Raw genomic sequence first — 12,372 nt, 5'->3', positions numbered from 1 at the left:
CTTCTCATTACACCTACGTGACTCTCTAGTTGGTAAAAATAGCCTTGGTATAGGGATCACTTTGGAGTTAAAGGAGTCGTAAACCTTCGCTGCAGCTCCCGCCAGAGCCCCCCTTTTTCTTACTTGAACCCCATCGTTCCAGCGACGAGCACAAGCCCAGCAGCTCCAGCCGCTCTATTGGGTCCTCATTGGATAGATTTATAGCAGCAGGAGCCATTGGCTCCTGCTGCTGTCAGTCCAATCCAGTGATAAGGGGGGTGAGTCCTGCTGTCTGTGTCAATGGATGTAGCAGCGAGACTCGGGAGCTAGCCCGCACGGGTGCCCCCCATGGAAGGCAGCTCTCCATGTGGGGGGCACCTGATGAAAAGCAGGAGCCAGGAGCGCCGCCGGGACACCCCAGAAAAAGAGGATTGGGGCCACTCTGTGCAAAACCCTTGCACAGAGCAGGTAAGTATGACATGTTTTTATTTTACAAAAAAATTAACCTTTACAATCGCTTTAAGTCCAAAATATTAACAGAAAAGTCAGTCAGTGTTTCTTTTTATCTATATGCTAATTGGTTTCTGACAACAAAAGAAGCTACATATATGAATATATACCTATGATACAATGAGCTTCCTATAACCCTAACGCTATGTAACCCTTACACTAAACGCTCCCTGTAACCTTAACATTAACTCTCTCTGTATCCCCAACACTAACCCTCCCTGTAACCCCAACACTAAGACTCCCTGTACCCCAACACTAACCCTCCTTGCAACCCCAAACACTAAGACTCCATGTAATCCTAACATTAACTCTCTCTGTATCCCCAACACTAACCCTCCCTGTAATCGTTGGAGGTGCTTTGACGTCATCACGTTTGCCTCATTGGAGGTGTAGCTCTGCGGAGGACAGCGAGCAGGGAGTGTTGTGGGACACCGATGATTTTATATCGCGTTATATTGCAAATCTATTATATTTAAGCAGAGTTTGTGCTATTAATCCAGCATATTTCTTGATATATTATTATTTATGTAAATTTTTCTTTTCACTATTGTTTTATCACTTAGCGCTGCACTTATTTTTTATTTGTCACTGATTTAGGGGTTTTCTTGTATTCTAAAACTCGAAGTACTGACTGCTCTACCGATTGATTTATTTTTATTTTTTGGACATTCATATCCTTTCTCTAGCACAGCGTTTGGCTTTTGGCTGTTTTTTATTTGTGTTTCTTTGGAAACCTAACACTAACTCTAACACTAACCCTCCCTGTAACCCTAACACTAACCCTCTTTGTAAACCTAACACTAACCCTCCGTGAAAACCTAACACTAACCCTCCGTGAAAACCTAACACTAACTCTCCCTCTAACCCCAACACTAACCCTCCCTGTAACCCTAACACTGACCCTCCCTCTAAAGCCAACACTGACCCTCCCTGTAAACCTAACACTAACCCTCCCTGTAACCCCAACACTAACCCTCCCTGTAACCCCAACACTAAGACCCTGTAAACCTAACACTGACCCTCCCTGTAACCCCAACAATAACCCTCCCTGTAAATCCAAACCAGCCCCCCGCAAATAATACTAACCATCCCTGTAATCCCAACACTAACCTTCCTATAACCCTAACACTAATTATTTTGGAACCCTAACTATATCATTAACCCTCCTTGTAACCCTAACACTAATCCTTTCTTTTGTAAACATTTGTGCCTTATCCGCCTTCATTTCTAATACATTTGGTTGCAGGAACACTTCACTGACCGGACGTTATCTCACACACACTGACAATAAGTCAGTAATATTTCTCTGGGATTTATTTATTTGGCTGCACAAGGGCTCATGATAATATAGAGCTATAGCGGGGGGATACGTGGTTTGTAATTCACTGTATATTCACCTTATATTTGCCTGACAACATATATATTCCAGATTGGTTGGCGCTCGTTAGTGTTTATATATATATTTATAGATCTTGCTTTGTATCTTGCAGAGGGTTCCCGTCCTCGCTGTCAGTTCGGTGTCGGTGTTTCTGCTGTTGATGGTTCTCCGGCTCATCAATGAAGTCAACTTCCTGAAGTTGCTGTCTTGTATTGGGCAGACCAGCTCCCAGTGCGCTCCGGTGCCCGTTATGTGGCAGCAGCGGCCTCGGACGTATCACGAAGGCTACATTAACATGAGGACCCACGAGGTAACAGACATCGTTGTGCTAATGTGCTTATCTAAGTCAGCTGTGCTAAAGTGCCGTGTGTATGTCTTCTTGTACCTTCAACACACCAACACTTAAAGCCAACGCTCCCCTTCTATGTGTAGGAGGGTTAGATGGTCTCTTGGGTTTTTATTGCTATCTTTATTCCCATTAGGGATGGGGAGAGATTCCTCCACTTCCTGTCCCAGATATACAAAAGGAAGTTAGTGGAAATCTGAAAGAGAGAGGAAAGAGAGAGGAAGTGCCACCTCTGACACCAGAGTAGGTGTACCCACTGGAAGGTTTCCCGTCACTTCCTGTTCTGGTGACAGCTGATTTACCGTCACTTTCTGTCCCAGTGACATTGCCCACTGGGACCAATACAGGGTCTGAAGCTTCCCACTGCAACACACACAATAAAAAACCTAGAAATCTGTCCGTTCCATCCAGCACCATAACCATATTCTCAATGCTGGGGGGCTTGGTTTATGGGAAACCGTGTTAAAGCTCAATCATAAGAAATAGTCAGCACACCACCCACGTATCCCAAACATTTACTAAGGTCAAAATGCAAAAGTGGTTACATAAATAGATATAAAATCACATGTGCCCTGTTTAATACTAAACCCTCCCTGCAACTTTAACACTAACCCTGCCTACAACCCTAGCACTAACTCCCTCCGTAACCCTAATGCTAACTCTCCCTGTAACCCCAACACTAACTCTCCCTGTAACCCCAACACTAACTCTCCCTGTAACCCCAACACTAACTCTCCCTGTAACCTCAACACTCATTCTCCACGTAACCCCAACACTAACTCTCCCTGTAACCTCAACACTCATTCTCCACGTAACCCCAACACTAACCCTCCCTGTAACCTCTATGCTCATTTTTTCCCGTAATCCCAACACTAACCCTCCTTGTAGCTCTTACACTAACCCTCCATGTAACCTCAACACTAATCATCCATGTAAGCCCAACACTAACTCTCCCCATAACCCTAACACTAACTATCCCTGTAAACCCAACACTAACGAGCCCTGTAACCCCAACACTAACTCTTCCTGTAACTCCAACACTAACTATCCCCCTAAACCCAACATTAACTCTCCCTATAACCCCAACACTAACCCTCCCCGTAATCCCAACACAATCCCTCCTTGTAAACCTCACACCAATCCTCCCTGTAACCCCCACACTAACACTACCTGTAGTTCAACTCTCCATGTAACCCCAAAACTAACCCTCCATGTAATCCCAACATTAACTCTCCCCCCTAACCCCAACGCTAACCCTCCCTGTTACCCAAACACTAACTATCCCTGTAACCCCAACACTAACCCTCCTGGTAACTTTAACACTAACTCTCCCCATAACCCCAACACTAACTCTCCCCATAACTCCAACACTAACTATCCCCGTAATCCTAACACTAACTCTCCCCATAATCCCAACACTAACTCTCCCCATAATCCCAAACTAACTCTCCCCATAATCCCAACACTAACTCTCCCCATAACACCAACACTAACCCTCCCTGTAACCCCAACACTAACCCTCTTGGTAACACCAACACTGACCCTCCCTGAAATCCCAACACTAACTCTCCCCATAACCCCAACACTAACCCTCCTAGTAATCCCAACACTAACCCTCCTAGTAATCCCAACACTAACCCTCCTAGTAATCCCAACACTAAGGCTGCGTACACACGCGGGGACTGTTCGCCCAACTTTGTCCACTGAACAGTGTTTCGGCAAACAGTCCGCTCGTGTGTGGGCTTTCAGCGGACAGTTTCAGCGAACAGTCCGCTGAACAAGGTTTTTCGGAAATTCCGAAAAACTGTCCGCTGAAACTTTGTTTCAGCGAACAGTCCCCTCGTGTGTAGGCTTGTTCGTCAAACTAAGTTCCGCGCATGCTCAGAAAGGATTTACACGCCGAAAGTTATAATGCAGTGTATAGGACGTCGTATTTTTCGTCCCGTCGTACGTGCCGTTCACGTCATCGCGCACGGTTTCAGAAAACTGTTCGTTCGTCGTGTGTGGCCATGTCCGTCCATGCTAATTTTGAGCGGACTGTTTGCCGAAACTGTTTGACGGACAAAGTTGGGCGAACAGTCCCCGCGTGTGTACGCGGCCTTACCCTCCCTGGATACTTTAAGGGTAGTATGTATCCCATGTACTTCAAAATATATTGAATTCAAAATGAAAAAGTGGTGACATAAATAGATAAAAAGACACATGGCATCCACCAGTATTTTGGAGCCGCACGCGACCCTTTGTCAAGGGGAAAGCAGGGTCTGTTACCGTGAAAAGGGGATCCTTTTTGGTCCCTCAAAGATTGGTTGATGCTATGCCCCGCCCCCTTCTTATCTTTTTTAGGTGACAACTTTTACATTTTGATCTCAATACATTTTTAGGGAACATGAATGGTGTGCTGATTATTACTTGTAACGAACTCATAACAACTTAGCAGATAAACTTTGATCACTAACTGTGCTGCTATCACTATCACTGGACAGACGGAATGGATAAATCTCTGGCCAGGTGTAGGACAGAAAGTTGTCTCTATTGCCCTATTTCCTTCTATACGTTCCAAGCTCATTTTATTGTGACATTCTGCTCATGTACAAAGTTCCTTTTACCTTTGCTGGGTGTTCAGGTTCTGTAATGTCTGCTAAAGATAATGAGAAGGTTGTACGTCATTTGCCATTATGTTATTGCCATCCTGCAGTCCTGGCAGAGAAGACTGGTATAATATTTCTGCCAGGCTCATATACCGCGATGGGCACCAACACCAATCTCCTAGAAAATAGCAATCTGTCATCTGGCTGTGAACCACCAGCTCATACTTGGCACATATGTGTGATTATTAGGTCACCGTGCCATAGAAAAGCTGCACATGGATGTCTTCTGTGTAAACATCCTTTACTCACTCCCTGCCTGTAATCTGTACGGCAATGTTCCTCAGCATAATGCTTCGTGCCGAGCAATCATTAATCTACAGTGTATTGTTTTCTACAGCTAGGAGTGTACAACGCTGCATACTACTAACTGTTAGGCCAGGCACTGACAGTTCCTGGTCTCTACTAATGATCAGGAACCAATCAGGGTGGTTTCCAATCATGTGATCACCTCTCTGCTATAACATGTTTATACACAGCCTTCATTGATAAGACACAGCTGAATGTGCACCTATTTATTTGTGCCCAGTGAAATAATAAATAGTCACATAGTTAGTCAGGTTGAAAAAAGACACAAGTCCATCTAGTTCAACCAATAAAAAAAAAAAGAAAAGAAAAACATACAATCCCATATACACAATCCTATACCCACAGTTGATCCAGAGGAAGGCGAAAAACTCAGCAAAGCATGATCCAATTTGCTGCAGATGGGGAAAAAATTCCTTCCTGATCCCAGAGAGACAATCAGATATTCCCTGGGTCAAATTCACCTATAAATGGTTAGTAGCCACTTATATTATGTACATTTAGGAAAGAATCCAGGCCCTTCTTACAGCAATCTACTGAGCGGGACAGACGCACCTCTGAAGGGAGTCAATTCCACATTTTCACAGCTCTTACTGTGAAGAAACCTTTCCGTATTTGGAGATTAAATTTCTTTTCTTCAAGACGTAAAGAGTGCCCTCTTGTCCTCTGTGATGGCCTTAAAGTGAATAACTCAACACCAAGTTCACTATATGGACCCCTTATATATTTGTAAATGGTGATCATATCCCCCCTTATTCTTCTCTTCTCAAGAGAGAATAAATTCAGTTCCTCTAATCTTTCCTCATATCTGAGCTCCTCCATGCTTCTTATCAGTTTGGTTGCCCTTCTCTGCACTTTCTTTAGTTCCCTGATATCCTTTTTTGAGAACTGGTGCCCAAAACTGAACTGCATATTTCAGGTGAGGTCTTACTGATTTGTACAGGGGCAAAATGATATCTCTCTCTCTCTGGAGTCTATATCTCTCCTAATAGGACTTTGCTAGCTTTGGAAACCGCAGCTTGGCATTGCATGCTATTATTGAGGTTATGATCTACCAAAACCCCCAGATCCTTCTCCACTATGGATCCCCCCAGTTGCACTCCCCCTAGTATACTTCTCTTAAAGAGAAAATAGGTCAAGGATTTTTATTCGTAACCTATTCATACATTAACCGAGCATTTCTCAACCAGGGTGCAGCGGAACCCTTGGGTTCTGTTTGGTCTCCCAAGGGAGCGGCAGTCACAGGATCGATGTAATGAATTGCCATGTTGTGGATTGGCCAGCCACCAACCCCATGAAAACCAATGACACTCCAAGGCCAGGACACACAATGCCATTTGTTGCTATGGTGTTGGGGCACTCCACACCATGACAATGCATGATGCTTATCCAGGACAGGTGCAATGGAGAGGCTGTGTCCTCCAATCAGACCTCCTCCACCTCCTGCTTTCTGCTGCTCATCTGGAGTCAAAATGTAGGGCTCTGATTGGAAGAGGGGACTGTGTGATTAGAGGGCTCTGTGATGGGAGGGCTGTGTGATTGGGGGACTCTGTAGTTGGGGGCTTAGTGATGTAGGACTCCAATGAGTTGACACTGTTGTGGGGGTCTTTCATGTATAAAGGGGGTATAAAGTGGGTCTCTAGTAATAGAGGGGTTTTGATGTGAAGGGGAGCCTATTACATGATAGGTAGCCTATCATGTGATGGTGGGGGTGGGGGGGGGGGGGGGGCTTTGACTTAATTAGAGGATCTCAGACATGAAGGGTGCTTCTCATGGGAAACTAATTTCATCAAGGGATTGTGTCGTCCTAGGTTCAGGTTTCCCATTGATAAGTAACATTACGTTTTTTTACATTTTTTACATTTTAGACTGGGGTGCCTCAGGACTTAACATATTTTTAAAGGGCTTAGATTAGACCCACTGATGATTCTCAGTGGTCTGTTTGGCAGTGAACAGAGGAGGAGTAGGCAGAACCACACATGCCGAGGACAGGGATATCCATTGGGAGGGCTCTGGCTGAGCATCTGTCTTGAAGCATCACAAACAAGAGTTGACACCATATGCTGTATAAAGGCCTGACATAGTGATAGATTTTCTTAGAAGATGCACTTACTTTGGAGAACTCAAGCTTTGAATGCAACACTATATACAGTAGAGCCATAGTCAGGTTACCATCATACTTTTTCAGCCCCCTATAACCTCTCCCATGTATCTCCATATCTGCCTACAGGGGGTCATGCTTACCAGTCGCTCTACCTGATTCACGCTTGTTTTCTGGTTTTAAACCATAATAACCCCTCACGCTCCTGAAGAAGCGTTATTTGTCAATGCGAAACATGTTGAGTACAGTTCATTCCATCTAGCATGAAGCTACTCTCCCCTCTATAGCTCCATATGCTCATTACTAGTGTTTGCTGATGTTTGTCATTATGTTACAGATTCACCACTGTTTACATTTTGGAGGCACCTTACCTATGTTCTGGGGGTGGGTATGCTCATCTAAAATTGGGGTTATTTTTGTTGATTAGGGATGAGCCGAACACCCCCCAGTTCAGTTCGTACCAGAACCTTCGAACGGACCTAAAATTCGTACAAACTTTAGAACCCTATTAAAGTCTATGAGACTCGAACGTTCAAAATCAAAAGTGCTAATTTTAAAGGCTAAAATGCAAGCTATGCAACAGACAACACCAGCAATAAGGGGTATCTTCAGGTGTATACTGTGCTGGAGGCACACAACACCCACTTTAACTCCTGCAGATGCCTGTATTAGAGAACACCAGCAATAAAGGGTACATACAGGTGTATACTGTGCTGGAGGCACACAACACCCACTAACTCCTGCAGATGGCTGAGAAAAGAACACATTGTCCCTGCCTATCTAGCTCTTTCCCTGCACGCCAACACACTACACAAGGTCGCCGCGCTGGCGGCCTTATATAGTGTGGGGCGTGTAATAAACCCCCTGAGCTATAATTGGCCACAGGCAATTATGGATTTCCTTGCTGCCGGCGCTGTGATTGGCCAAGCATGCGGGGTCACAGTGCATGCTTGGCCAATCATGAGCCAGCAATGCACTGCGATGGCGTAGTGCATTGTGGACCGTTCGTGCCACACGAATTTGGTGCAAACGGTCCACAAAGTTCTGAATTCATCGAACAGACGAATGGCCGATGTTTGAGTCGAACAACGAGCTCATCCCTATTGTTGATGTTTTATGATGTTCTTAACATTATTCTTTAATAAATTACTATATCGAATTTTTACATATGTCTACTCATTGATACAGTGCCCATAAAGTCCCATATTTTTTCGTCTCTCTTGTTCTCGAACATGTTTTTAAAGGGCTCCCAGTGTGCACAAAGGTTGAAAAATGCTGCATTAACCTATAAGCTGTCTTTATAAATCAGATACTCTGGGTTTCCCTATGTAGGCTGTTCCAAAGGTTACATTCATGGATCATACATATCAAGAATCATTTACAGTATTTTGCTTTTTCGTATATTTTGTTTGGTGGAATCATTTGGTTATTAGGTCTTTTTTGCCCTCCCTGCATTGTGTTCCTCTAGGATGTCCCTCCTTTTTCCTGTTTTGTGTTATCTTTTCTTTTCTGTTCCTTGTATGTATGTGGACGTGTTGTAGAATTGCTAAATTTCTCAATAAAATTCGGAATAAAAGTAAAAGAACACAGTAGAGTTTTAAAAAACAAAATGATAATAAAAGCTTAAGCTGGGTAGAAGATGGTTAGACTTTCAAACAAAAATTTCTAAGAAAATAAGGTTCTAAGAAAGTTTGCTTATTTTTCTAACCTCTAGTGGGGTCAACATTCGTTTTTCTACCGCAGTGATGGAAAATGTAAAGGAAAAGCGTGGAAAATCTTTCTCAAATGAACAAATGTGGTTTTCATTCAGTAAAGTCCATTCAATCCCAAATGAAATGTTAAAAGCCAAACAAAATCTTTTGAACAACATCTGAGAATTTTCATACAAATTTTCTTAAGACTTTTCCTAAAAAACGTTCTTTCAAAATTCTATCTGTTTATGGCCAGCTTTAGCATGGATGAAGGATGCCGAGACTGGCACGGACGAAGGCCCACAGACCTAATGAGAGAAATCTATGTGTGTATGGCTAACTTTGGTTGGTTGTGCAATCAGATAGCATTGTGTATCCAGTATAACTGCTTAACTGCTTCAGCCCTGGAAGATTTTACCCCCTTCCTGACCAGACCACTTTTTGCTATTCGGCACTGCGTCACTTTAACTGACAATTGCGTGGTCCTGCGACGTGGCTCCCAAACAAAATTGATGTCCTTTTTTTCCCACAAATACAGCTTTCTTTTTTTTTTATAAAATTCTTTTTATTGAAGATTACATTTTAAACACACATAAATCCAGGCCATATCAACGTGACATGGCCCAAAAAAAACAAAAACGAAAAAAGTGGCCTCGCAGGGCCCAGTCATATCTGACTAACATTGATAACTCCCTATCTACTACCCATATCACCCCTCCCACCACCCCCTCCTCCCCAATGCCCCCTCCCCCTTTGTCACAGCTCACAGTAGATTGTATAGACCTAATTAAAGTCAGAATGTCCCCAATGGATTCCTTCCTTTGTTGCCATTCACAGACATGTCCCCAGCCGCCCTAGGGCCCCCCACTCGCATACCTATAACAAAATTTCCCCCCCCTTCCTTAAATCATTCCGTATCCAGTTGTACTTCAAGGGACATCATGCACTCATTAGTCCTGTATCATAGTCCCCAAGAGACCGTCTACCCCACAGTGGCTTCGGCCTCATACCACACCTTCCACACTCTATCAAATTTCTTGAGACACCCCCTGGCTATATATGTAGCCTTGTAGTACGGCAGCATATCATTAACCAAGCTCTTCCAAAAGTTAAAATCAGGAGCACTGGCATTTTTCCATTTAAGCAGTATTGCCTTTTTTCCACAGTATAAAAGAATAGTGAGTAGGGTTCGCAAGGCCCTCGTAGGCACTACCTCCTCTATCAACCCCAGTAAGCAAACCTTCACAGTTAGTGGAATGTGTACCATCAGAAGTTCTGAGATACATATCGTGACCTCCTTCTAAAAATCCCGTATGTGTGAACATAGCCAAAAGATGTGCCTGGCATCAGCTGGGGTGACCGAACACCTCCAGCATTCTGCCTGGTCATGACCGTAGATCTTCGCCAGTCTTGCTGGCGTGTAGTAGCTCCTGTGGAGAAACTTAAATTGGATCAGCCTATCCCTGGCGGATATCAGATGTTTAAAGGGTTGAGACCACAAATCATTCCAATCTTCCCCTTGAATATCTGGCACCTCCATTTCCCACTTAGCTCTGCAGTTCAGGACAGCCTTCGGCGTTAGCTTAAAGAATTCCCTGTATGACACACCGAGAGAACCTTCTCAAGGTCCCCTCGGGACAACAAGGACTCAAGGCACGATGGTAGGGACTCTATCCTTAAATCCCCAAACTGTTTCTGGAAAGCATGCCTAATCTGGAAGAAGCGGAAAAGATATGTGTTTGGCAATTCGTGTCTCGTCTGAAGTTGGGGGAATGTCAGCAGGTCTCCAAAAGAGGTAATGTCCTTAAGCGTTTTTACCCCCCTAACCGCCCAGATCATTGGATCCGGCAAATTGTAGAAGTGAGGCAATAAGTGGTTCATCCACAGCGGAGTGGATGGGGAAAGTCCTCTATAACTAGGGGATGCCAGTTTCACCGCCAGTCCCCAAGCTCTAATAGTGGCCCTCATTGTTTGTGTTAGAGGCAGGTCCGACCTGCCTCCCCTAAATAGTGCCAAACGCAGACTCTCGTATGAGCCCAGTGAGGCAGGCTCTAAAACGGTAGCCGCATCCCCGTCGTCTGACACGAGCCATCTACGAACAAACACCATCTGGCCAGCCAAATAGTACTTGTGCCAATCTGGCAAAGCTAAGCCCCCTCTCTCACTTGGTTCCTGTAACACCCTATTCCCTATCCTTGGGGACTTGGGAGCCCAGAGAAAGGAGCTCACAATTCCCTCAATCTGCTTGAAATAGGTTTTGGGTATCCATAGTGGCGCATGACGCAGGAAATACAATATGATTGGGAGGATCTTCATTTTAATCAGACTAATTCTACCTATTAAGGAGAGCAGTAATTTACTCCACACCTGCGTTTTTTGTCGGAGGAAGGTCAGTAAGGGAGTCAGGTTCAGGGGTAGATAATCTCTCACATTTGCAGTGATTTTGACCCCCAAATATGTAAGCGATGTCACCCAGCGTAGAGGCAGGTCCAGACCTGCCCCCTCCCCGGCTTTGGCATCTACAGTGGTGTGAAAAAGTGTTTGCCCCCTTCCTCATTTCCTGTTCCTTTGCATGTTTGTCACACTTAAGTGTTTCGGAACATCAAACCAATTTAAACAATAGTCAAGGACAACACAAGTAAACACAAAATGCAATTTGTAAATGAAGGTGTTTATTACTAAAGGTGAAAAAAAATCCAAACCATCATGGCCCTGTGTGAAAAAGTGATTGCCCCCTAAACCTAATAACTGGTTGGGCCACCCTTAGCAGCAACAACTGCAACCAAGCGTTTGCGATAACGCGCAATGAGGCTTTTACAGCGTCCTGGAGGAATTTTGGCCCACTCATCTTTGCAGAATTGTCCTAATTCAGTTACATTAGAGGGTTTTCGAGCATGAACGGCCTTTTTAAGGTCATACCACAACATCTCAATAGGATTCAGGTCAGGACTTTGGCTAGGCCACTCCAAAGTCTTCATTTTGTTTTTCTTCAGCCATTCGGTGGTGGACTTGCTGGTGTGTTTAGGATCATTGTCCTGCTGCAGAACCCAAGTTCGTTTCAGCTTGAGTACACGAACAGATGGTCGGACATTCTCCTTCAGGATCTCTTGGTAGACAGCAGAATTCATAGTTCCTTTTATCACGGCAAGTCTTCCAGGTCCTGAAGCAGCAAAACAGCCCCAGACCATCACACTACCACCACCATATTTTACTGTTGGTATAATGTTCTTTTTATGAAATGCAGTGTTCCTTCTACGCCAGATGTACTTGGACACACACCTTCCAAAGAGTTCCACTTTGTCTCATCGGTCCACAGAATGTTGTCCCAAAAGTCTTGGGGATCATCAAGATGTGTTGTGGAGAAATTGAGACGAGCTTTGATGTTCTTTTTGCTCAGCAGTGGTTTTCTCCTTGGA

The 12,372-nt window shown here is 44.3% G+C and overlaps 1 protein-coding gene across 1 annotated transcript in view; it reads left to right on the top strand.

The window, feature by feature from the left end:
* The window catches only part of ST6GALNAC3 (ST6 N-acetylgalactosaminide alpha-2,6-sialyltransferase 3), a 533,542-nt gene that overhangs the window by 193,491 nt on the left and 327,679 nt on the right, over positions 1 to 12,372 (top strand). Inside the window, exon 2 of the mRNA XM_077450428.1 lies at positions 1,980 to 2,177. Within this exon, the coding sequence (XP_077306554.1) occupies positions 1,980 to 2,177 (198 nt within the window). The remainder of the gene's footprint in view (positions 1 to 1,979; positions 2,178 to 12,372) is intronic.

The sequence above is a fragment of the Lithobates pipiens genome, unplaced genomic scaffold, assembly GCF_037356315.1.
Source record: "Lithobates pipiens isolate NorthernLeopardFrog02 unplaced genomic scaffold, aLitPip1_a1.2 Scaffold_23, whole genome shotgun sequence".
Taxonomy (NCBI): Eukaryota; Metazoa; Chordata; class Amphibia; order Anura; family Ranidae; genus Lithobates; species Lithobates pipiens.
Note: the sequence above shows the minus strand (reverse complement) of the source record. Positions and strands in the feature narration are given on the sequence as shown.